Raw genomic sequence first — 27,457 nt, 5'->3', positions numbered from 1 at the left:
ACATCGCGATGGACGATGGCATCATCATCGTAGGTGGCGGTGAATTAATTATTTATGACAAATTAATTATTTGTAGCCTACTGCTTCATCTACCAAATAACCAAATCATCAATAAATAAAGATAAGGGTTGATAAAAAAGGTGCACAACCAACAGAAACCAACCAACATTATCTGAGTTTTACACTAAAATTACTAAGTACAAGCATGAAATCAAAAGATTGAAGCAGTGTACTGACGCTATGACACGTTACTTCATAGATTTAGACAGAGACAAGATTAATTAAATTCCACGTTTAATAACTATAGTGAGACACAATCGAGTGGTACATCCTTTATAAACTGTCTGATGTACACTGTGTTCTGGGGATTTGTGCTCAAAGCACCCGCTGACTGCCTGGAGCTCAGACGTGCACATAGGCTGCAGTGCATGCCAGAGTATGTGTGTGGTCACGTGGTGTGCGTATTCAGCAGTGTAGTGTGGACGAAGATCTTTTCAGGAAATGCTAGATGAAACGCCAGTGTGGACGTGGATTGTTTTCGTTCTAAAACGCCACTTTAAAACTAAGATGTATTCATGTAAACGGGGCCTAAGTGTGTATTTTTCGTGAGCAGATTGCTTCTACGAAGGGGCCTGGGCGGAGGATCACAATGCCAGCTTAGCAAATGTATTATTTCTTTCATTACAAGTGCACTTAAACATGTATTAAAAAGTACAGCTTGAAAAATACTGATAAATTGCAATAAATATGTAAATAATGTGGATATTTACAATGCCTCGGTTAACTTGTTTAAATAACAGTTGTTTAACAGAAACAATCAGCAGTTAGTGTGACAGCTGACTGCCCCTTGCTCCTTTTATTAGTATGTGCTATACAGTAGGGTCAATTTGAACAAATCCCACATTGCCAATTTCTTTCTGATGAACAACATCCTCTACATTCCTTCCTCTAGCCTCATTTCTTTTCTTGTCCACTCATGCGTGCGGCTTTGGGTTCGAGGAGGCGGCGGTTTCTCTGCAGGTATGCAGAAACTCAGATTATAATTTACAGCTCTGATTATAATGCTTTAGCAGCCAAGAAAGCCTCCACGAGCCATAAAACTCCTTGTATGTGTGGCTAATAGCTAAAGCTTGTCAGCCTCCACCAAGTGTGTGCGAAGCGTTACGCATCAATATCGCGCCAATGTCTTCTCATTTATTCAGGTGTGCTTTACTACTGCGCTGAATATGCTGAGCCGGCAGTTCCTCCATCATATACCCATCATATAAACGGCAGGCTGGAGAGAGAGAGGAGATGAAACGCAGCAGGCTCTCTTTACACAGGCCGATAAGAACTCATTCCTCAAAGACAAGTGGATCAGAGATGAAGAAGACACTGAGAGGACGAGAGATGAACTGTGATGAAAGAAGCCATGGTGAAAATACTGTACATGGGGAATAATGGTGAGAGGAGACTGTAACGCTAAAGATTTATACCCCGCTACCTCAAAGGACAGCTCCTCACATTGGTTGTGTGCCTGGTCTAATAATCCACAACCAATCAGTCTTCTTTTCAAAATTATTTGATTAAATGGCTACTAGTCATACAATAAATGCATTTTGTGAGAAATGTTTTTTTGATTTCAGCTGCACGGTGGCACAGTGAGTAGCACAATCCCCTCACAGCAAAGAGGTTGCTTATTCCAGCCCAGGCTGGGTCAGTTGGCTTTTCTGTGTGGAGTTTCCCCCACAGTTCCCCCCACAGTTTCTGTGTGGCTCCGGTTTCCCCCAGTCCAAAGACATGCGCTGTAGGTGAATTGAACAAGCTACCTTTCCATCGTGTATGTTAGTGAATAAGAGTGTATGGGTGTTTCCCAGTGTTTGGTCGTGGCTGGAAGGGCATACGCTGTGTAAAACATATGCTAGATAAGTTGGCGGTTCATTGCGCTGTGGCGGCCCCTGATTAATAAAGGGACTAAGCCAAAAAGAATGAGATTAATGTTTTTGATTTCATTACTCAGTGCCGTATCTTAAACAGAACACTGTAGGTGTGTTTTCACTTGTCTTTTGTGTTGCAAATGATAATGCATGAAGATCCATTATTGTTTGGATTTGTTTTGTTATATTTTGCCAAATATTTGTTTCAGTCTCAGAAAGTGACAACATCAATGTCCTCTAGTCTACTCTACTTGTCAATTGCTTTTCCATAGTGAAGACAAATGTGTTCCAGTAACTGGTGTAGTCTAAAGCCTAATATAATTATGGTCTTGATACTTCAATCTAAATCATATTTGGGCTTTGAACTGCTGATCCATGTGTTCATCCACTAATCTACCAAAACACAGAAACTTTTTTAATTTAACAAGATTTTTTATTTTAGATTGGCTCCAGAACCAATAATTATTGTCCAATGTTTTGCCTAATTAACCTAACTTGTCCAGTTAACCAAATTAACCAGATTACGTTCTTTGGTCCCACTTTATATTAAGTGTCCTAAACTACTATGTAGTTGCATCAAAAAATAAATACAATGTACTCACTGTGTTCATAATGTATTTGAGAACACTTGTGGTGCTCTTGAGTTGGGATAGGGGTTGGGTTATGCACAGGTTTGGTGGTATGGGTGGGTTTAAGGGTGGGTTAAGGTGTAGGGAATGGTCAGCAGTGTATTTACAAATGTAATTACAGAAGTTAGTTACAGATGTAATTACTGTACATACAGGTATTAAATCAAGCACAAGTACACATGTATTTACACAATAAGTACATTGTAACAAACTATTAGTTCCTGTGTAAGTACATATTAATTAAGGACACAATATAAAGTGGGACCCGTTCTTTAAATTGAACTTTAAGCTGAATATGAACATCTTTCAAAATAACTAGTGAAACAGTTTGTACAGTAATCACAGCAAATACAAAAATATATTTAAAGTCGTGCGACTGACACCGCATTCACCATCATTAAGCATGCATACATCTAAGCATACATTTAAAAAAACATTGCTGTAATGTCCAGTGTTGTGTTTATAATTATGATTACTTAAATGTATTAAATGAATAAGTCAAATGACTTTTAGGACATTTTTGAAAAATCTTAAATTGACTCAGTTTACAAACTGTTAATCAAAACTCTCCCATAAACTGTTTACGACCGAACAAAATTGATGGTACTACTTTGTTGTGCTGTACCTTCATTATGCCATTCCAGTTATCGCCAGTGGAGACCTGGAAAAGGGTGAGGAACGCCATGCCGAAGTTCTCAAAGGTGGCATGACGACTCATGCCTTCACATGGGTAATCTTCATTGCACACTGCAGGGAAAAGATAGAGCCATACAGTGAGTTTGCATTGTTTCAAACTTTTAAAATATACCTTTGAATGTTTGTCCCCTAAAGGCTTTGTTCTTACTTTTACTATGCACCCATACTAAATTCAGATTTGAATTGTGAAGAATTGAAACAAACAAAAAGCCAAGGAGAGAGAGAGAGAGAGAGAGAGAGAGAGAGAGAGAGAGAGAGAACAGAATATACATCAAACAGGAAATAAGATGAATTGTATTTGTTTACCCAGCTCTCCGAACAATTCCACCCCCAGTGCAGCATAGATGAAGAACAGCAGCATGAAGAGGAGGCCAAGGTTCCCCACCTGAAACACACCAATCAAGACTAACACCATTACACATGCATTTAGCCCTGACACAATTTACAGGCAAGAAGGCCATGATACATTTACAGTACACACAAGCATTAAGTGGATGCTTTTATCCCAAGCAAATCACAATCAGTGAATCTTACTATGCAAAAGCAAACAGCAGAATCATAATTTATACTGAATGTTTCCTTTCCTTGGGCTTAGTTCCTTATTTATCAGGGGTCGCCACAACCACAATGAGCCACCAACTATTCCAACATTTGTTTTACACAGCGGATGCCCTTCCAGCCGCAACCCAGTACTGGGAAACACCTATACACTCTTGCTTTCACACACACTTATACACTACAGCCAATTTAGCTTAATCAATTCACCTATAGCGCATGTCTTTGGACTGTGGGGGAAACCAGAGCACCCTAAGGAAACCCACGAGAAATGGGTAGAACATGCAAACTAGACACAGACATGCCAACTTGCCCAACCGGGGCTCGAACCAGTGACCTTCTTGCTGTGAGGCGACAGTGCTAACCACTGAGCCATGCAAACTAAACAATCTGGTTGTGTGAAACTTTTCCAATATTTATCCATAAAGCCAGAACCAAATATTTTTAAGAAGCCAAGCTGCATAAAACAAGAGGAATTATACTGTAATGCAAAGTTAATTTATTATAAGAATGTCCATATATTCTTTCTAGAAAAGAATAAACAATAAACAGCCTAGGTGAAGACATAATTGCCTAGGTGAAGACATAATTAAGTTGTTACATAATATATTAAATTGTAGGTTGTTTTAACCAAATCGTATTGTGTTTCTCCATAATTTTATTTTATTTGTTTAATTAAATTCTAATTTTGTAGTACAAAAGAAAAAATAGCACACAACATCATAAATACTTTTGGGCTTAGTCCCTTATTTGCCAAGGATTGCCACAGCGTAATGAGCCACCAACTATTCCAGCGTGTTTTACACAGCGGATGCCTGGGAAACACCAATAAACTCTCACATTCACACACACTCATCCACTAAGGGCAATTTAGCTTATTTAATTCACCTTTTGCGCATGTGTTTTGGACCTTTTCTTCAGAGCACCTGGAGGAAACCTACGCCAATACGAGGAGAACATGCAAACTCCACACAGAAATGCCAACTGTTCCACCCGGGACTTGAACTTGACCTTGGTGCTGTGAGGTGACAGTGCTAACCACTGGTTCACGGTGCTGCCATTATACTGAATGTACGCAAGCTAAACAATCTTATAGCTAAACAAATATTTGTTGCGAATTAATTTTTGTTTAATATAATGTAGTTCAATGTAGTAAAAAATTTAGTTAAACATAAAATGCCTTAAACCTTTCCTGAATTTATCCATAAAGCCAGATCCACACCTAAACTTAAGAAGCCAAACTGCCCTCAACAAGAGAAAAAATACTGTAATCCAAAGTTAATTTATTATAAGAATGCTTATATATTTTCTCTGGAAAAGAACAAACAATAACAAACAGCCTAGGTGAAGATTTTTGGTACATAAAATATTAAATTGTTGTTTGTTTTAACCAAATCTTATTGTATTCCTACACAATTTTTATGCATATACTGTATGTATTTATTTAATTATGTATTTTGCATTTATTTATTTATTTATTTATTTATTTATTTATTTATTTATTTATTTATTTATTTATTTTGTAGTCCAAAAGAAAGAAGAGCACACAACATCATAAGTGCCTTTTTTTACATTTTCATTTTTGGGTTAAATATCCCTTTAAGATAAAAACTTTATTGTAATATTGAGTAAAAACAAAAAAAAAAATAATAATAATGGAAAGGGGCATAAAAACAAAGCAATGTAATCTACATTTTAATGCTCCTGCATTTTGAGAATCCATGTTATCGTAGTTTAAGCTACTGCTGTACCTGTTTCCCTGCAGCAAAATGAAGCAGAACAAATTTATGATTTAACAAAAAGCTCATAAATGATGGATGGCACTGGTGGCCATGTCAGAGGTGCAGCTGCGGGAACAGAATTAAGCCTCTTAATGGAAGAAATGACCTGTGTCCTAATGCAGCCAGAGCACATGGAGCAAGCAGGCTTGCAAGGCTAACTATGCTAACGCTAATAATAACACACTAGCCTGTCAAAAATATGTACAGGGTGTGTCCACCAAAGCACAATCACCTCAAAACAAAACAGAGAGATGAGATACAACTAAAAGTGATGAAAAATTCAGCACAGGCGCTAACTGCCAGCCTAAAGTGCTGCCAGTTATGAAAACTGTGCGAGAGAGCTATAAACATGAAAAATGGAGAATAAAACAATTAGCTGGATCACATTATTGTAATTTGTATAGTTACAGAATGTGCTTGGTCGTGTTATTTTATATTGCATGCCAGCAAGTACGATAAAACAACAGCTGAGCTTTATTAGCATTTAATGCTAAGTAATATCAAGCTGCATTCAAAATGCTACAAAATGACAAAGCTTTGACCTCAAGATGTTTAAGACTGTGACTTAGAGCCAGTATGTGTTTATGACAACTGTGAGGAGGGTGATTTTTTTTTTTATAACTCATTCGCTTTGTTTTTATTAAATTATATTAAGTCTGTATTATTAAGGGTGTGGCTAGTTGATTGACAGCTAGGTCTCACTGGTCGCCCTTATGTCATTCCGGCTGATTAGATGCTAAACTCAGCATATATATCATATTTTTGCTTTGTTTTATGTAGCTTTACACATTCAAGTTGTCTCCATTTTCCAGGTGAGGGAAATTTTTTATATAACATATCTATAAATGTTTTTGTTTTATTATAGATAACGTTTCACTTATATTTTTTCTTTAGGCCTGTAATGCACTCCAGAATCTGACAGATTGATTAGCTGTAGGTGTCAGAAAGCCTGCTTGATGGACTAGGAACTAAAGTTCGTTGCATGTTTCTAGGGGGGACATTTAGTTTATGGGACATGCTGTTATGTTCTCCATCATTGCTAGCTCCTGCTGATGTTGTTTTCTGTAATGCGTTCATCTTATACAAGTAAGTTTTAATCTGAAACATCTAATACTTATGTAACATGCATGCTGATACTATTTTGAGGTCTATATCGCCTATAATGTTCCGCTATAGCGGTTATTTGCGGCCGCGATTGCCGCGATAATTCTGCTGAGTCATCGCCATTAAGCCAGAGCTATAAATAGCCTTTATGGACGGCCGATCAGCGTGTTTGCTCATATGAACGGACATTTTTTAGACTGTTGTTGCTAATTAGACTGTCACATTCCTAACAGACATTACTGTTAATATGTTTGAGTTTAATATGGACATTTATGATGAATGTTATTGTTGCAGTCTATTGTTTCAGTCAATGTTAATGTCAATTCATAGTCAATAGTAGTTTGTAATTATTTCTTTATTTGTTTTTCCTTTGTAGAACATTATATCTTATTCATTTCTCACTACCATTACCCATAATTGAGCAATCTGATGATTATGTTGAAGAAAATAAATATTTCAAACGTCAACACTTCTCCTGCCCTCCTGATTCTCTGACCGGAATCTGGTCCATATTTGGCCGCCTCAACCAGTGGAAAATTTACATGTAGTAAGGTTTACTACATTATTATGGTCCTTCGAGCCGGAGTGAGAGCAATATAAAACCAGTATGGACCGAACAGGAAGTGACACTGAGAAAATGGATAGAACCCGCCGCAGGACACATCTGCCACCTCACCTGGATGATTATGAAGTTGATTACCAACCTTTACAGGACCCTCCCCCAAAAGCTTCTACAACCTGTCCCAGTCATTCTAGAAGCAGCTCGAGGAAAACGTCCCGCAGTGGTATCAGCTCTCATTCTAGGACGAGTAGACGTTCTGTTACCTCCACTGGTGTTTATCTCCCACCAGAACTCTCTAGTGTCCAGACAGCTGTTTTGGAGGAGAAGATTAAGCAGAGACAGTTTGATAGTCTACAGCAGCAGGTACAGGAGGACTCACTAGCTGACGTGGAATATCAGCGCCTGCAGACACAAGCAAAGGAAGCTCAGCGTATTCAGGAGGAGGCTCTTGCAGCTAAGGAAGCTTTGTCCAAGCATCTAGAGAGACAGCGGAAACTACAACAGGCAGAGACTGAGCTTGAGGTAGCCAAACTTGTATCTTCAATGCTTATTACAAACTCTGGTTCAAACACTCCCAGGCCTTTAGGCTCACCAGACAGCCCATCGCCGCCACCTCAACCTGATCAGACTAATGCATCCAGGAGTCCACAGTCTACCTCCTCTTCTCAGCTTCCACCTCCGCTACCAACAGTCACATCATGTGATGACATTTCACAGCTGTCACTTAGACCACTGGCGCTAACATTACCTACCACCACAGTGAGTGTTTCCTCTCCTTCAACATTCCCGTTATTACAAGCAGTCTCATCATCAGTCGTTACAGTATCTGAGACTGCCCCCAAAGCTATGCCATTAAACACAGTGACATCAGTTCCACATGTGACACATCAGCCTTTCTCTGTAGCAACAGTTATGTCCACTATTGGCCAGTCTATGAGTAGAAGAGGGCCATCTGTACCAAAGCAGTCTAACACTGCCCCACTGATAATGAATATGAATCCATATGTGATGCAGCAGTCATTCATCCCTCCAGTGAGCACACACGCATATCAGCAGCAACCTCCAATCACCAGCCAGCAGGCCTCAGCTCCGCCACCTAATGTCAGATCTGCTCAGCCACATTCATTCATGCCTCTTCCCCACACATACCCTGGTACAGAGCTACTGTTTGCCTCAGCTTATGGCATACCACAACCCAAGCTACCAGTATTTGAGAGTGGTAATGAAAGTGACTTTGCCTTGTTAAAACTGGCCCTAGATAATTTGCTAAGTAATCACAGCTATCTTAGTGAGCAGTATAAATATCATGTACTGTTAAGTCATTTGAAGCTACCCAGCGCACAGCAGCTAGCGAAAGCTTACATGTATCATTCACATCCATACTCAGCTGCACTACAAGCACTTCAGGACAAGTACGGGCAGCCAAGACAACTCGTACAGTCAGAGCTGGGTGCCATCATGAATAGCCCACCACTTAGACTGGGTGATGCTAATGCCTTTGACAGCTTCGCATTATCAGTACAGTCATTAGTTGGCATGTTGAGGACCCTTGAAGGTCAAAATGGGTACGAGTTAATGTGTGGCTCTCATGTGGATCGACTACTCAGCAAGTTACCACCTGCCTATCGTGACAGCTTCGTTGAGTACTGTCTAAGCCGGGGTATCCTCCAGACAGGCACAGACAGAACCTATACACTCCCCGATCTGGCCACCTGGTTAGAGATTAAGTCCCAGGCGAAGCGAATCTCCAACCGAGCTGCAGCTTTGTTCCCGAGTGACCTAGCCAAGCCTCAAGGTAAACCCACAACATATTCCCGTCCAAAGGAGCGATTCACACCTGTCTTGTTGACCAGTGAGAGGAGCATAAACCGTCCTGATACTGCAGCACAGAGATCTAGCACAAAGGTTAAGCCCAGGCCATATTGTCCCCATTGTGATAGCCGAGACCATTACCTGAATGCATGTGAGCAGTTTAAGAAACTAACTACAGCTCAAGTTACCACCTGGATAAGAGAAGGAAAGCGCTGCTGGAGATGTGGTCGAACTCATGACGTGGGGGTCTGCAACCTTAAGCGCCTATGCAGTGTCTGCAAAGAGTTACATCTTACAGTTCTACATGATTCAGTTCAAGACACTTCTAGAGCTGTTCTTATGGTCAGTTTGCCACCTACAAGAATTTATCTGGATCGACCTAACCGCTCCCCTAAGGTCATGCTGAAAGTTGTTAAAGTCCTGCTACACAGTGGTCGAAAAACTATGGAAACCCATGCCGTTCTCGATGATGGATCAGAGAGAACTTTAGTGCTGCAGCCAGTTGTGCAACAGCTTAAATTATCTGGTACCCCTGAACTGCTCTCGCTGCAGACCATTCACCAGTGTCACACTGAACTTACAGGATCATCTGTGTCTTTTGAGGTGTCATCTGTATCCAATCCCTCAATGAAGTTTGCGATACACAACGCATTCACTGCCCCAGGTCTGTGTCTAGCGGAACACCATTACCCAGTGGCTGCTCTGCAAAGGGCTTATAGACACCTAAAAGATTTGCCACTGCCTCCCATGGATAAAGTGAGACCACTGCTCCTCATTGGGTCCGACATGCCGCATCTCCTGACACCAGTTCAGCCTGTATGCAAGGGCCCACCAGGGGGACCCATTGCTGTTCGTACACAACTTGGATGGTCTCTCCAAGGCCCCATGAGCCCGATGCAGCCCTCAAGAGGAAGTCAGCAGTGTCTCCATATTATGTCAGTTCCCACCTGTGATAACCTGTTTCAACATGTGGAGAGACTCTGGCAGGTGGACACACTCCCATACAACACCAAGATGGTTACCAGGTCCAAACAGGACAAGGAGGCTTACACTTTGCTGCAGAATGCAACCGTCAGAGTGACTGTGGACTGTGTACGACGATATGCTACACCATTACTGAGACGGACCCCTCGAACCTTACTCCAAGCAGATAAAACAGCTGTTCTCCCAAGTTTACGTCGTACTGAGCGTACCCTTGAAAGGGATCCTGATAGGGCCAAAATCTACTGCAGTGAGATTTCTAAATTGGAGTCAGCTGGATATGTGGCAAAAATAACGGCAGAGGAAGCAAACCAAAGTGAAGAGTCCTGGTTCATTCCGCACCACATGGTGCACCATAATGGTAAAGACAGAATTGTCTTCAACTGCTCTTTCCAACACCATGGACAGTCTTTGAATGATCAGCTGCTGCCGGGGCCCACGTTGGGACCATCCTTATTAGGTGTCCTCCTGAGATTCCGCCAGCACACAGTTGCTATCAGTGGGGTCATCAAAGGTATGTTCCACCAGGTCCGCTTGTTGCCAGGAGACAGGTCTGTACTACGTTTCCTCTGGAGAGGAATGTGCAGAGAAGCAGAACCTGAAATATATGAATGGCAGGTGCTTCCATTTGGCACAGCGTGCAGTCCCTGTTGTGCCATTCATGCCCTCCAACACCACGTCCAAGAGCACAAAGAAGGTAAAACTAAATTGGTGGATATTGTGGAACATTCCTTTTATGTTGACAACTGCCTTCATAGTGTACCATCGGCGAGTGAGGCTAAAGTGATACTAGATGGATTACGCCAGCTCCTTTCTGAAGGTGGCTTTGAAATTAGACAGTGGGCATGCAATGTACCATCTGTAACCGAACACCTACCTTCAGATGCCAGGTCCGCAAGTAGCGAGCGCTGGTTAGCACAAAGCAGCACTGATCTTCAGGAGCCCACTCTTGGGTTGCGGTGGGATTGCATCAATGACACCTTGGGGTACAACTTGCGTTCTGTGGAGAATGTTGAACCTACCCTGAGGAACATGTATAAAACTTTGGCGAGTCAGTACGACCCGTTAGGTTTCATTACACCATTCACTACTAGAGCCAAGGTTATCATCCAGGACCTCTGGAAGCACAACCTTGGTTGGGATGACCCCATAGAGCCATCACATTTGAGAGATACTTGGCTTTCCTGGGTAGAGGAACTCCCTACACTTACCAAGATACATTTCCCTCGGGCATATACCCCAGCCGCTGCTGACAACCCATCGGCTATACGAGAGCTTCATGTCTTCAGTGATGCATCGGAAAGAGCCTATGGTTCAGTGGCCTATCTACGCACCACCGATGAGCAAGGACAAATCCATATTACCTTTATCTCGGCCAGGTCTAGAGTCGCGCCTCGCAAATGCCTATCTGTACCACGTTTGGAGTTATGTGCTGCCCTTACTGGGGCCCAATTGGGGAAAGTAATCCAAACTGAGTTGACGCTACCAATCCACAAGGTCACTTTCTGGTCTGATTCTACCACAGTGTTGTATTGGTTAACATCCGAATCCTGCCACTACAAAGTGTTTGTAGGGACACGGGTGGCAGAAATACAGACTTTAACAGAGATGGCTGAGTGGAAGTATGTTGAGTCACATCACAACCCTGCTGACCACATCACACGAGGCCTTACCCTGACAGAGATAGCAGGCCCCCATCAATGGAGCTCAGGTCCAGCCTTCCTGATCCAGTCACCTGATCAATGGCCATCAATGCCCCAAACTAAAGCTGAACCTGATTGCAATGAGCTGAAGAAATCAGCCTTTATCGGAACTGCTTCAGTACCCAGTGTTTCTCTACCAGTTCCAGGCAACTTTCACACATGGCAAGAGCTCGTTAAAGCCACTAGTAAATCCCTACATGGGGCGGCTGCCAACACAGACTCCCCTATAAAGGCTTCCGAGTATATTGAAGCAGAAAAGTTACTTCTGGCACAGGCTCAGATGGACTCTTTCCCGATGGAAGTTCAACATCTAAAGGCTGGACATGCTGTCTTACCAAACAGTCGCTTAGGCTCACTTGCTCCAGAATATGATGATGCTACTGGTCTCATTAGAGTGGGAGGGCGACTACGACGTGCCACTGATCTCGACTTGGAGGCCATACACCCAATCCTATTAGACCCTAGCCATCATATTACAAAATTGTTGATCAAAGAAACGGACCAACAACTCCTTCACCCTGGCTCAGAGAGGGTTCTGGCAGAATTGCGCCGCCAGTATTGGATCCTTCGAGGTCGACAAGCAGTTCGTAAGCATCAGCATACCTGTCAAGATTGTCAGATATGGCGAGCCAAACCTCAAACTCCACGAATGGCAGATCTCCCCCCCTGTAGATTAAATCTGTATAAGCCACCTTTTTATTCTACGGGTGTGGACTGCTTTGGACCATATGCAGTCAAGATTGGACGCCGGCAGGAGAAAAGATGGGGGATCATTTACAAATGTCTAACAACACGCTGTGTACATCTGGATCTGTTGGAGCATATGGACAGCGATGCTTTCCTTCTTTCCCTGCGCCGTTTTATAGCCCGACGAGGCAAACCTATGGAGCTATTGTGCGATAATGGCACCAATTTTATCGGAGGTGATCGGGAGTTACGTGTATCCTTTGAGGCCATGTCACCAAAGCTACAGGAACAGCTGGCAGAGCAGAAAATCAGTTTTCGCCATAACCCCCCAAACGCTCCTCACTTCGGAGGGACTTGGGAGCGTGAGATAAAATCAGTTAAGACAGCACTCCAAGTAATCCTCAGAGAGCAGTCAGTGCCAGAACCAGTTCTGCAAACCCTTCTGGTGGAGGTGGAAAACATTCTAAACTCCAAACCACTCGGATACGTATCTTCAGATATCGCGGATGTAGACCCTGTGACTCCTAACCTACTGCTCATGGGTCGCCGAGATGCCTCATTGCCCCAGGTCTTGTATGATTCTAGTAACCTGCTTGGAAGACGAAGGTGGAGACATAGTCAGGTGCTAGCAGATTGTTTCTGGACTACCTTTATCCGTCAATACCTACCAAGCATGCAAGGCCGTCAAAAGTGGACAACTGATGGGAAGGAACTGGCAGTAGGACAAGTTGTACTTGTGGTAGATCCACAGCTTCCACGTTCCCATTGGCCTGTTGGAACTGTAACCGAGGCTTTACCTGGAGCTGATGGCCGCATTCGAGTGGTCAGAATCAAGGTTAAGGACAAAACATACACCCGTCCAGTCGTGCGACTGATCCCACTTCCCCCTCTTGAGGACAATGACACAAGCACCCCTGACAGACTTTCTTAATGTTCAATTATCTCGTCAGATAATTGGGGGCGGCTGTGTCAGAAAGCCTGCTTGATGGACTAGGAACTAAAGTTCGTTGCATGTTTCTAGGGGGGACATTTAGTTTATGGGACATGCTGTTATGTTCTCCATCATTGCTAGCTCCTGCTGATGTTGTTTTCTGTAATGCGTTCATCTTATACAAGTAAGTTTTAATCTGAAACATCTAATACTTATGTAACATGCATGCTGATACTATTTTGAGGTCTATATCGCCTATAATGTTCCGCTATAGCGGTTATTTGCGGCCGCGATTGCCGCGATAATTCTGCTGAGTCATCGCCATTAAGCCAGAGCTATAAATAGCCTTTATGGACGGCCGATCAGCGTGTTTGCTCATATGAACGGACATTTTTTAGACTGTTGTTGCTAATTAGACTGTCACATTCCTAACAGACATTACTGTTAATATGTTTGAGTTTAATATGGACATTTATGATGAATGTTATTGTTGCAGTCTATTGTTTCAGTCAATGTTAATGTCAATTCATAGTCAATAGTAGTTTGTAATTATTTCTTTATTTGTTTTTCCTTTGTAGAACATTACATCTTATTCATTTCTCACTACCATTACCCATAATTGAGCAATCTGATGATTATGTTGAAGAAAATAAATATTTCAAACGTCAACACTTCTCCTGCCCTCCTGATTCTCTGACCGGAATCTGGTCCATATTTGGCCGCCTCAACCAGTGGAAAATTTACATGTAGTAAGGTTTACTACAGTAGGCTATTAAACTGAAAAGTCTTCTGAAATGTTTTATGACTTAGAATTTATAAATAGCCTTGCATTAACTAACACAGACTATATTTGAAGTATTTGGAAGTAATTCTGGTTTTCCACCTGTAGAAAAACATCATAAGAACAATGCTTAGTGGCTCAATGTACTACAACAGTGTTTTTAAAAGTCTAAACAATTTATTAATACTGTGTAGAACCAAGCACATGTACGAGTTGCAGGTAATGAAGTATTAAGCGTTTCTCCCATAAAAAAAAAGCCTGTTTAAGCAAAATGCTTGCAGGCATCTGCAGCTCTGCCTCTTTTCCTTTGTTTGGTATCTCCCGGTCGGTGCGATAATGCATGAACAAAATGTCGACTGTTGGCCAAGCCTACTTGTAATTTTGTTTCCGCTCCTCAGAAACCTACAGTTGATGTCACAGATACTATTTCCATATCTTTTACAGTCTAAGATTTCCACAGATAAATATGACAAACACATAAATACGGTGGCACTAAACGTTAACTAAATTATATAGCTAACTAAAACAAATTAGCTAACTTATAGTTAACTAAAAATACCATAGCAGTGTGAGCAAAAAAAAAACATTATTATCCTTAATATAATAATAATAATAATAATAATAATAATTATTATTATTATTATTATTATTATATTATTATTATTAATTGCTGTTGTGCATTCTATTTCAGATTTTAAACATTCAGTGAATTAAATATTGTTACAAAAATATGCACTCTTGATTATGTACGGAACATTATGTTCTGAACACTGATTCTTTTTAAAATAATTAAAACGGTGGAGGTTGAAAATTTGTGGAATACATTAATAAATCTGAATAACATCTGAAATACATCTAAATAAATTACCTTTTAAAATATATTAAAATTATTATTTTTGAGGATTTAAAACATCTAATAAATGCTGCCTTGGTGAGCAATAGAGGACAAAAAAAAAAAAAAAAAAAACTTTACCAACCTCATACTTTCATAAAAGTGGGAATGTTTCATGTTTAATGTTACACACTAAATCTACCAAAAAAAAAAAAAAAAAAAAAAGTTTTGAGAGGCCAAGTCTTGGAAGCCATATTCTGAAGACTCCAGGGAGTGAGCAGTATCTCCAAGAGAGCTGTAATGGAAATGCACAGGAGTTTCCAGAAGAATGTTAGTAGGACTGTGTGCCTGAGTGGCTCTTTAATCAGCTGCAGCGTTAATTACCTCACAGATGCCATGGGGATAAGACATTGGGCCCAGCAGTAATGAACAAGGGATCGATATCCACAGAGGAGTGACGCTTTACTCAACCCTGAAGATGTCTAGCCAGCAGTTCTTACAGCAAACACGTACTGTACCACTCTGCGACCAGCGCTCTTGTGTTTGATTATGAAAGTGTTTTGGAGTGCTTTATTGGAGCACTTCGTTTTTACTGCTATCTTTTTTCAAGCTTGAATAGTCAAATACTCCTCATCTTTGGTCTATATGAGACATTAAAAGTATGAATTTGGCAGTCCAGAGTCCCACCATTTTAACATATTTTCATTCATTCATTTTCCTTCGGCTTAGTCCCTTTATGCATTAAGGGTTGCCACAGCAGGATGAACCGCCAACTCATCAGCATTTTTTAACACAGCGGATACCCTTCCAGTTGCAACCCAGAACTGATACTTTAGAAACCCAAAATGAAGATATTCTTCATGAAGTTTTTGGTCACAATACTCACAACATTTATAATAAAATAATAAATAAATTAATACATTAATAAATAATAAAATAAAAATATATAAATAAATAAAATAATAATACAAAAATAATAAAATAAATAAATAAAATAAAATATAAATAAATAATAAAAAACCTGTATAAATTGAACTGTTCAATACAAGTCTTTGAAATGTATGAAGAACAGTATGTTTTGTATGAAGCGCAAATTCATTTTAGGTTTTTATTCACATATAAACACTGATTAGCAGACAATATTCATGTAAATAAAATTTGGGTACAGAAATTCAATCACAGTTGCTCCACATGAAACAAATGAGGTTTATTCTTATGATTTGAGGTCATCAAATAGGTTTGCTCTTGTGGGTCATGCAGGTATAATTGGCTGCGTCCAATATTGCATGTGGTCGCCTATTATATAGTATGTAAAAAACAGTATATGAGCTGAGTAGTAGTACTGTATGTCCTAATTCATAGCATTCAAAAAACAGGCGAAAGGTATCCAGGTGACCTACTACTACTAACAAGATTCTGAAGTGCACATCTTATATATCCTATACCATCCCATGATGCTATTCATACTATTCAAAGTCATATACAGAACACAGAGCACACTTTTCTAATGTAGTAAATTCAGATCAAAATAAAGTACCTACTCTGGTATAAGATGATTTTTAGGTGAGTTTGTTTGTTGATTAATGTTTTTTTATGAAAACAAAGGCCTAAATTACATTTGTTCTTTATACAAAGCAATCACGCCTTTACAGAAGACTTAAGCTGGTTGCACACCAGATGCGCATATGACAGTTGAAGGTAACACACAGCCGATGAACACATTTGAATGTAATTTAATATGAAACTATTCAGATGGCAGAAATATGAAGTGTCCTGAGTCATAGCTGGGCACCACAGACACCCGCGGACTTGCGGTGCCGGTGTGCATAACCTGATAGAAATCTATGTTTAGAATTCTAAAATACATGGCGCTGCGTGGCGCAATGCCGAGTAGCGCTTCTAGTGTGCGACCCCCTTTAGACTAAAAAAGCTTGATTAGTATGGATTTATTTTTTTGATCTCGTTTTGAGTCTTGGATGAACACTTTTCTTAAATTTCCATTTGTTTTCACATAAACAGATTTGTTCCTGTGCTTTATTTATTATGATGGATATTTTTTGGTGTTTTCAGGTGTTTTAATGATGTTTTTTTTCCCCTGATGCAAATGTTATTACAGAAGTAGTAATTACAGATTTTTTTTTTTTCAAAGCATGAAAGATTTGTCATCATCTGAAAAAAAAAATGGTGCTGTGGAAATATTTTTAAATTAATATGTGAAGAGACATTATTTGCACCATTTTTGCACTAAAGTATTTTCAAGATTTCACACTTAGCTGATGATTGATTATAAAGCATGTTTAGCATGCTGTCCCAGGAGAGACTGTGGAGCTCATAAGATCCTCGAGCCTGGGGCTCCCTCCCATTTGCAAGGCAAGAGGGGAGTTTGAGCTCAGGTAGATCTCGAGAACTCCCCTGTTTTAGTAGCTAATGAACAGAAAGTTATTGCTCTTAAGAGATAACTACTTATAGGAGCATATATATGGTGCCGATTTGGATTAGTCAATCAACTTAAGTTGGATGTTTTTGGACAAATGGGAGGAAACCGTGGAACCCAGGGGGAAACCCATGCGAGCACGGGGAGAACGTGTAAACTCTTCACAGTAATGTCAGCTGGCTTGGTAAGGACTAGAACCAGTGACGTTCTTGCTGTGAGGCAACAGTGCTAACCACTGGGCCACCGTGTCACCCATCTAGGAAAGGAGAAGGAGTAGGGGTGGTTTCGTCAAAACGAAGATGGCTGTCATGTGGAACTTCAATCGTCTGATTGGTGAATCATAAATTGATTCATGCGGGGGTGGCTGCAAGCAATCATAAGCTAGTGATCCTCTCGAAATTAGTTTATCAATAAACGTCACTTGTTTTATTGAAAATTTAAAAAAAAAGTATATTTAAAGTGTTTTTTTAGTGTATTATCTGTTATAAAGTATGCAATTACATGTAAGAATTTATTAGATTTTTTTACGTTATAATATAATACATTTTTTGTGTTTGTTTATTATAATGTATTTTCTCTGACTAGATTAAGACTATATTTGTGTTAAAATGATGAACGTACAGTAAGTCTTATGTGTTTAGAACAACATGAGAGTAAGTAAATGACAACATTACATTTTAACATTTCACTTAAGCAAACATTGCGTGTATGTGTACAGTATGTGTGCAAAAGCATGTACTTTATTCCAGCTTTTGTGTTATCTTTTGCGTATTGAGTCTGTGGTTCTTTTGAATCACCAATTTTCATGTATTGAGTTATTTTTTAAAAATGCAATATGTTTTTTATGTTTGTTAATTGTAATAATGTATTTTTCAAATGTAATTTCTGTGATTTTATTAAAAATATATTTATTTGTGTTATAAAATAATTGTACAGTAAGTTGTATTCACAACATGAGAGTGAATAAATGATGACAATATTACCATTTAACATTTCACTTAAAATAAGTTGTTGTATCTCACTTGAACAACCTATGAAGTCAATAATGTTTATGTGTGTGTCTGTATGTGCACAAAAGCAGATACTTTATTCTTGCTTTTGTGTTATTATCTGCCCTGAGCGAGTCTGTGCTTCCTATGAATCACCAATTTTCATGGGCCAATGAGCAGCCTGTCGACACTGCTTGGATGATTTCCACTTCGCAAGCCAAAATATGACTAAAATGGGGTGGGTTGACAATGCAATGCTTCATCAAGTGGTGTGTAGTTGCATTATCACCTGTGGCAGGGCTTGAACTACTGTATCCAGCAGCGCTCTCATTCCTGTGGCCATCTTTAACAGCTTTAACACTGTCAGAGAGAAAGAAAAACAGAGAGTTACAGAGAGTTCAACAGAAGAGTTTAGCGTCTGTGTGCACGTCTATCTGCCGTTGATCATTTCAGAAGAAGAAAAACAAAGAGGCCGATAACAGACAGGGGTTCTCCCCCCTCCACCTTGGTTTAATTACTGTCTAAACGGCTAATGAGAAGAGAAAGAAAAGGTCAGGGCTAAAATTAAACTCTCTCCCCGTACAGATGTAGAGTGATGGCACACAGACTCAGTGATGGTTGTGGACAGCAGCAGGATTAAAGACCAGATTAAACTCTAGACAAACAGATCAATCCTCAATAATACAGCACCACTGACCTGTGCAAAATACCATTTTGGTATGATGGAGTCGATATTTCTAAGGCTCCTATTGGGTAATGAGGCGAACGTAAGACTCATCGGCTATTAGGGGCTTATCAACGCATGGGCCACTGATCAGGTATTACAGGGAAATGGGGAGGAGAAAATTAGAGATTTAGGGAGACAAATAGAATTAAGTACTGGAAATGAGCAATAAATGAACAATTTGTAAAATAAAAACAATTGTATAAAAATTGTACATAAAATGATTTAATTTGCATTTCACACTGGCTGGCTGATTAAAGGATTAAAAGGTGCTCGGAAATGGGTGCAGACTAGAGATGTGGCTGTGGAATACAGTTGTTTTTACAAACTATGTACTATGATGCATTTATATATATATATATATATATATATATATATATATATATATATATATATATATATATATATATATATATATATATAAAAGTAACTGTACCGTGGTGTTAGTTACTGTGTTATGCAGCGGGTTTTGAGCGGCCAGTACTCAAGTTGGTAACCTAGGGATGTTACAGACTGTGCCAAAGAGGGGGGTGAAGTTACAGGAGGTTTCCGGGAGAAATAACAAAACGAGATGGTTGCGGGTGATACGAGAGAGTAGAATACGTGATACGAGAAGCAGTTATGCTTACCAGTTTATTAATGACTTGATCGGCTGTAGTTAGCAATAAGGCTGTTATAATCTTCTGAGGATTATTATTAACATAATGTGCTTTTGAAGCTTTTTTAGGTGAACATGTAGTTGTTTAGATTGCACTATGCATTTTATTTATGAAAACAGTGCTTATTTCAGATATTTATAATTTCTGAGATTTAGCGCGTTTGCGGCCATCAGCCTGTCACAATGAGCAGAGCAAAGACGGTTGATGTTCTACCACAAGATGGCGACAGAGAATGCAAAATGAGTCCAAAATGAGGAAAAAAACTTAGCGTAAACTTCAAATTACAGCCTATAAAATTATTATAAAATAGGTAAGTGACATTCTAAGTCGATCTCTCTCTTTGGTACTTAGGACTGTAAGACTGTCTTTGGACTGTAGTTCTGTGTTCATACTATAATAATATACTAGCATTTGCTTTGCTTTGTCTTTTTCAAGGTTAGTTATTGTGATTTCCCGATTGCAACAAAGAAATACTGGGGAATGTCATAAGACTGCTGACATTTCATGCCGTTTTGCCTTATAATCTTAAAATGTGAGAAAAATCACCTGTTTTGTCACCATTTTTGACCTTAAGCTGGAGAATCATTGAAGTACTAACTTTAAAGTAACGTTGGTGAAGTAGCAATGGTTTCTGCTGTTCTGACCATCAGCTGCAGATGTGAATGAATGGCAGAAGAAAGTAGTTCCTCTTAAAAAAGGGTTTTAAGACTCTCTTGTTAGATTGTCTTTTTTATTTATACAATTATAATATCGAACTGTAGTATAAATGCAATATCACACTCATAGCAGTGCAATATGGCTGTATATTGCCATTGCTGGGGGGCACTTACTTATATATGAGCAATATCACACTCGTAGCAGTGCGATATAGCTGTACAATGGCACTGGTGGGAGGCGTGCCCCCACCAGTGCCGATATACAGCCATATCACACTACTATGAGTGTGATATTGCGTTTATACAACAGTTTGACGGCATAATTGTGTATATAAAAACAAAATTAAAATAGAATCAAAAACGCCAAAAGCACTTGTGCACATGAATGAGAAAAAAAGTGTTTAAAGAGTTGTGAGAGAATTACAAAATTGTTAGTCAAAATAAGGCACAAAGACAAAAAAGTTCCACTCTAAGAGGCCATTTACACAACATCTCAGGCAAAAAAGAAAAAAAGATTTTATGGGGAAAAAGGAGCGAGGACTCAAATGCAAGGAAATGGGAATTTATTAAATGATAAAAATAAAATAAAATGCAAAATAAACTACCCCGAGGAGGAAAACATTAACAAAACACACAAACAAACTTGACTGGACTGGCTGGTAAGGAACAGGGCTGGACAGACAAGACAAGGCTTCAAACGATGACATGTGATGACGAACTGGCACAGGACAGCAGACATGAGGGGTTTATAAACTGTAGAAAATTAACACACAAACAGATGAACATAATTAACTAATAATGGGTTAACAAGGAGGGTGGGACTAGACAAAAGACGGGAGAGCACATGACACAAAGAGACAACACAAGGCATGCGCTCACATAAAACAAGACTAGAACACGCAGCCAGTGAGATAACTCATTAACCGCGTGTTCATAACAACACAAGTACGCGGTGCATGTAAACACGCACCACATGCTAAACATAACACCAACAGAAGACTGAACGCGAGACATGAGTACACGATGAATGAAAGCACTCACCGTGCACTCACACACGCAGCGTGCATGTTTCATCCCAGCGCCGACCAAAACCGAAACCAAATTGGGAATGAAACACTACGCTGCAGACAGACGAAAAACACAAACAGGAGTACAAGAGCGCGCACGTCCGAGGCACGCAGAGGCCGTGCACAAGCGGGAGCGCGCGCACTCTGCGTACACCCACGATGGCGCGCACACACAGAGACACACAATGACAGAAACAGGACAAGACAGAACTAGTGTCCGAGCTCTGCCACCCAAACAAGAATTTACAAGACCAGAGTGGCAGAACCATGACAAAAAGTGCATTTATTTGAAAACAGCTTCAAACTTTCAAAGTTTTTAAAAACCTTGATGTCATTTATGCGCATAGTATGCGTTTAAGGGAGTGTAGATTAAAGGCAAGCTCAAACAAACAAGCACACCAATGACGGAGTACATGGTAGTGTTGTTGCTCAAGTGCTTTCTAATGCTTCATCAGCAAAGTGTGGATTTACTTTACATTACAAAAGCAAAGATGCATCTTAAATATGCACACAGCAAATTATACATAGACACAAGCATCTTTCCGCCAACGGCACATCATTCCTTCCCAACAGGTACTGTTTACTACGAAGAAGACAGTGCCAAATGATGGCCTGACATACTTAATACTGCATTTTTGGCAGATATGTGTAAGTGTGGATTGTTTAGAAAATCTTGTCAACCAGACATTAAACTTTTTTAAAATGCATGAGAAAAAACATTTTTGGTAGCCTAAACTTGCACTGACTTAATCAAAGTACTGTATATGAACAACAACGAAAAAGCCACGTAATCTGTCTGTTTATTGTAATAGTGTATTGTACTTTTTTAGCTTCTTATAATGTTTTTGTTCTACTTGTTTTTATTAAAAAATTCTTCTTATTTTTAATAACAATGATAAAAAAATACAAAAAAAGTTAATAATAATTATTGATTGTTGATTAATTATTTATGAATTAGAGACACAGATTCATTGTGATGCATCAAGAAATGTTTTATAAACAAATTGGTCACATGTGAACTCATCAAATCATGAGGCAAGTGAACATTCACACCTGTACAGCACTTTTGATTTTTGTCATTTTGAGAAAATAAACACATGAACACACTGGCCTGTGGTGCTCTTTTGGGAGATCAAGTTCAGATTTTGCTTGCAACATTTTCCAGCCTCACTCCCTATCATTTCCAACGCAATAAAAGTGATAAAGGGCTCAAATAAATAAAAGACAGATAAAAGACAGGAGAGTAATGGCTGTGGTGTGTGACAATAAGCACTTGTGGAGATTACGCTTGGATGGATGTGCGGCAGGGCCAATTTCAGGATTTCAGCCTTATCTGAACACAAGCTGATGTAAGTTAGAGGAATTCGTCTTGCCTTTAGAGCAAGATGTACTGAGATTTACTTTGGAGACAAATCTAAAAAAAAAATGTTTTTTAAATCTGTAGTTTTTACAAACAAAAAAAAAAACAAACAAATAAAATGGGAAACGGGAAAATAATCTTGATAAACAAAACTAGAATCACCTTTAATAGAGTGGAGGAACAATGACATCACCTTGTAGGCCAATCGACTGCTAGCATAAAACTGGTTCCCTCGAATAAATCCCTAAAGGATTTTCGAAGATTTTTCCTATAGGATTTTTCATAGACTTTCTGCAAATAATTAGCTCTGTCATCAAACACTGTTCGTTACACTTACACGTTTTGTCTAACCGGATAATCTTTACACGAAAATACATCTTTTAGCACTTTTGGATCTTAAATGCAAACACAAGAATTGAAAAGCTAACATTAGGCTATAAATGAACTACAGTGCCTTCGGGACGCTCACTTGTGATGTCAGCACCACCCTGCTACAGACAACTTTTCTAGCTTATTTTTAAAAATATGGTCCATAACAAAGATTTATTCTCTTGGTTTATAATCTATGTTATATATTATAAACTAATAAATGCGCAAAAACACATAGACCTATGTGCCTTTTGCAAACAAAAATGTTTAAGTGGAAAAAACAGTTTTGTTTTGCTTTATGGTTGTTGTATAAGTTGTGAAACTATATGTATAAATCCTTTACATATGCTATACATTTTAAGCAGGAGTGTAAATATTGCAGTTATGACATACAGTTAAAAAAAAACAACAACATTAAATGACAAAAATTTTAATATTTAAGTATTTTTACAAATTTATTCACATGTTTGCATTACTGAGTGCAGGAAAGTGACAGGCTGCACTGATAAGCAGTATCTTCAGAAAATCGTTCAATTAAAATATATGATCAACAATCATGTCATGTTGGTCTTTACAAGTGAAGTTATTATCTACACACAATATGAATTCCCAATTATAAAAATTCTACAAACTATGAACCAGTATTTTTAAAAATACTTAAATAACAGACAAATCTAAATGCTTAACGCAAGCGGGCTGCGTTCCATTCCAGTTCAGCTCGATGATGTATAATCAGACATCGCATGTAGTCCCATTTAGCAACTTGATAGTGTGTTTTTTAAGGAAGCTTAACCAATTAAAACAATTAAGATTGTCATGTAAATGATGTGTTTTATGTTGTAGAATAAAACATAAAAGTATCTTAAATTTGTAGGAGCCATGAACCTTATTTAAGCGATTTAACCGAAATCACATTCAAAAACCCATTGACTTTGGGACGAGGGAACTGCTAAAAGGTTAACTCGCTTCTGGGTTTTTGCATAAAAAAATTGACGTCACAGAGCCTCCACTCTATGAAGGTGTGTTTAGGGAAAAGGTGCAAAACTCACAATAAATGAATACATTTCAACATTCAACCACATGTTTGATGAAGGTTTTAAAGGGATAACTCACCCAAAAAACTAAATTTCCTCAACATTTACTCACTCTCAGGCAGGCAGGGCCGGAGTGGGACTCCTTTTCAGCCCTGAAGTTTCAAGCCTTAGACTGACCCACCTCATTCACAACTGACTATATTAAAATAACGTCATTTCCAATTCAGTTTCTAATGACACTATAACGTCTTTTTCAAGAAAACAGCTGCTTGACAACTTTAGAAATGTTCAACAATCGTAACAGAATTATATGTCTTAACAATGTAAATGAAAAAAAAAACGATTAATCAGGTAAGGTAAGAATACAGGTCGGCAGCGTCATAATGCAATGTGCTGACCACTGGACCACAACGGCTCTGTTATGTGGGTGCTGTTGGACTGCTATCTGCAAGACTCATAACCACAGTATTACTTTCTATTGATGACTTAAACTTTTTCTCCCCTTTTTAGATTTCTTATCAAGTTATGTCAGGTTTATTAATGTAGTGAATCATCTGATTTTCATTGAGCAGGTGTAATATTCATTAATAATAATTATTCAAATTCTTATATTCAGTTAGGTGCCGCTGTTTGCGGTCGAATGATAGTTACATCATCATTAACCTGCAGGCTGCATTTTGCTCACGGGGCTGTAAGAAAATAAATAAAGAGCGGAGCTGCGGCAAAATAATGAATAAAAAGAATGAGGCTATGGTTAAATAAATAAATAAATGAAAAAAGTGCGACTGCTAAGAGAGCAAGCAATAGGGACACTGGCCCTCGCAGCCAAAAAAACGGACCGGCCCACCGGGAATTCTCCCGGTCCTCCCGATTAGCCAATACAGGCCTGCTTTCAGGTTCTTCGGTTGAACATAAAACCAGACAGTTCTGAAAAACGTTTGGAAAAAGGCAGCCATTGTCATCCATAGTAAGAACAAAAAATAAATAAATACTTTGTAAGACAATGTCAGATTTTTTCCATAATTCTTCAGTATATCTTATTTTTTGTTCAGCAGAAAAATTAACCAGGTTTGAAATAAGAAGAGGCCGAGTAAATGCTGACAATTTTCAATTTTGGGTGAACTGTCCCTTATGAAATGTGACCCGTTTTAACTAACAAGGTTACATTTACTCTTCCACATTGAGTATTGTACATTTTCTCCAACCAAGATGAACTTTTTATTTTTTGTTGCATGTCCTGTTCTTGTTACATACACGTTTTTAGGGACTTGATGTCTAGCAGCATATATGTAGCATTAGTGTTTGAGTAACTAACCACGTGCGATGCGTAGGACCCTCATGATACGTATTATGGTGGGGTTGATGGGCAGAGCTGCACTGATTTCAATCTCCTCCAGCGTGATGCCCATGACAGACAGCAGTACAATTGCCAAATCCAGCTGGTTCCACCTGTGCAAACACACAAGGCACAGATTTGCTCAGTGACTCTAAAAATTCAACTTTCACGCACTCTGAATCCAACCTTTCCCTCCAGTTTCGTTTCACTCTGGTCATTTAATGCCCCTAGAGAAGTGACTTTAGTGAAATTAACATTTGAAGCTCAGATTGGTTAAACAAGCAGCATGGGAGCCGAACTGTTGCTGGGGACCACTTAACAACACCTAATTAGGGAGAATTAAGGAGCCAATCCAGGATAGGTGACCTGATTCGATAATGCAGGACGAGGGACGGCTCGTTTTTACTCCCCAACACAAATCACAGTCGCCCACATCTGCGGTGCTGGAACCAGCCGCCGCACACCTGTCTGCGCAAACACACACACCTCTGCCATCCAGCTCGTAATTGTGACCTAGTTAAGAGGCGCAGAGAGCGACGACAATAAATAATGGCTTGTTGAAAGCTTTCTGGTGTCAGACCCGAATATGCGTGAATAAAAAAGACAAAGTGCGCTGCGGCATGAGCTTGTGTGTGTGATTTTGTACTCTTTTAAATGGGTCAATACCATATATTCTAATAAAGCTACAAAATGCCAGGATGTTTACACCCTGTGCTGGCTCGATGCACCTTGATACATGTCAGTATTAAGCTACTTCTACATTCATCTGGATCCATTTGGTGATTCTTTTTTCTTTTCAAAACTCTCCCTGTCTACAGTAGAATAGCTTTGCATCCACTGAAATGTTAGAGAAGGCTGAAATTATTGTACTGATGCATAAAATGATCTTATGCATGCATAAAATGCAATAAAACGATCTTTTGCATGAATAAAATTTAATACAAGTTTTACTGAGATGATACAGAGAGAATAGGATTATTAAAGTGTGCTGTTCTTTTGGCACCGTTATTATGGTATCCTGATATTATTAGTAAAATCTCTCACTTAAAGGTCTGTCTAAATCACACTTTTTAGACAATCCATGTACGTTTAGAGCAGGATAACAGTATTTATTTTTGTCACCTTTGATAGAATGTGATTGTGAAGGTTGACAATGAAGATTGTGAAAAATGACTATCAACACTGTGAATCTCTTTGTAATAAATTTATCACGTAGCATTGTCTTAAAAGACTTTTCTTAACAGTACAAACATTTCACTTGCATTTGTGACTAAATACATACAGTTGAAGTCAGAATTATTAGCTCCCTTTGAATTATTAGCCGTCCTGTTTATTTATTTTCCCAATTTCTGTTTAACGGAGAGAAGATTTTTTTTTAGCACATTTCTAAACATGATAGTTTCAATAACTCAATTCTAATTACTTATTTCCTTTATCTTTGCCATGTTGACAGTAAATAATAATTGACTAAATATTTTTCAAGACACTTCTATTGCTTAAAGTGATATTTAAAGGATTAACTAGGTTAATTAGGTTAACTAGTCAGGTTAGGGTACTAGGCAAGTTATTGTATAATGATGGTTTGTTCTGTAGACTATCGAAAAATATAGCTTAAAGGTGTCACGACCTGGGTCAAAGGCGATGACAAATTAAAGGGAGGACATATACATTATGGTTTGATACCGAAAAGTATTTATTTAAACATTAAAGAATAATCAAGTGCTCACTTTAGGTCAACAAAATTAAATACTAACCAAGGGTAAAAAAGAAACAAAACAAAACAAACAGGCGCAAAAGCCGGCTCTTCACAAGCCAACGCTGCAGACTTTTTATAGAGGGGAAATCAGGTGTTCCCAATT

At 39.0% G+C, this 27,457-nt stretch overlaps 2 protein-coding genes across 5 annotated transcripts in view; one reads left to right on the top strand and one right to left on the bottom strand.

Annotated features, from left to right (window-relative positions):
* cacna1ia (calcium voltage-gated channel subunit alpha1 Ia) overlaps positions 1–27,457 on the bottom strand; it is a 413,765-nt gene that overhangs the window by 33,429 nt on the left and 352,879 nt on the right. For all 4 annotated transcript variants that reach the window (XM_087244595.1, XM_087244597.1, XM_087244598.1 and 1 more), the window contains 4 exons: positions 25,578–25,711; positions 18,683–18,753; positions 3,548–3,626; positions 3,171–3,292 (listed from right to left, as the gene is read on the bottom strand). In XM_087244595.1, coding sequence (XP_087100721.1) covers positions 3,171–3,292; positions 3,548–3,626; positions 18,683–18,753; positions 25,578–25,711 — 406 coding nt within the window. The remainder of the gene's footprint in view (positions 1–3,170; positions 3,293–3,547; positions 3,627–18,682; positions 18,754–25,577; positions 25,712–27,457) is intronic.
* LOC141381212 (uncharacterized) lies at positions 6,603–14,026 on the top strand. Its single transcript, XM_087244599.1, has 2 exons — positions 6,603–6,663; positions 7,058–14,026. Exon 2 carries the CDS (start codon positions 7,289–7,291, stop codon positions 13,355–13,357), a length of 6,069 nt encoding a protein of 2,022 aa, XP_087100725.1. The 5' UTR covers positions 6,603–6,663; positions 7,058–7,288; the 3' UTR covers positions 13,358–14,026.

The sequence above is a fragment of the Danio rerio genome, chromosome 3 (assembly GCF_052040795.2).
Source record: "Danio rerio strain M-AB ecotype USA chromosome 3, GRCz13ab, whole genome shotgun sequence".
NCBI lineage: Eukaryota > Metazoa > Chordata > Actinopteri > Cypriniformes > Danionidae > Danio > Danio rerio.
This window is presented reverse-complemented; position numbering and strand designations above follow the sequence as displayed.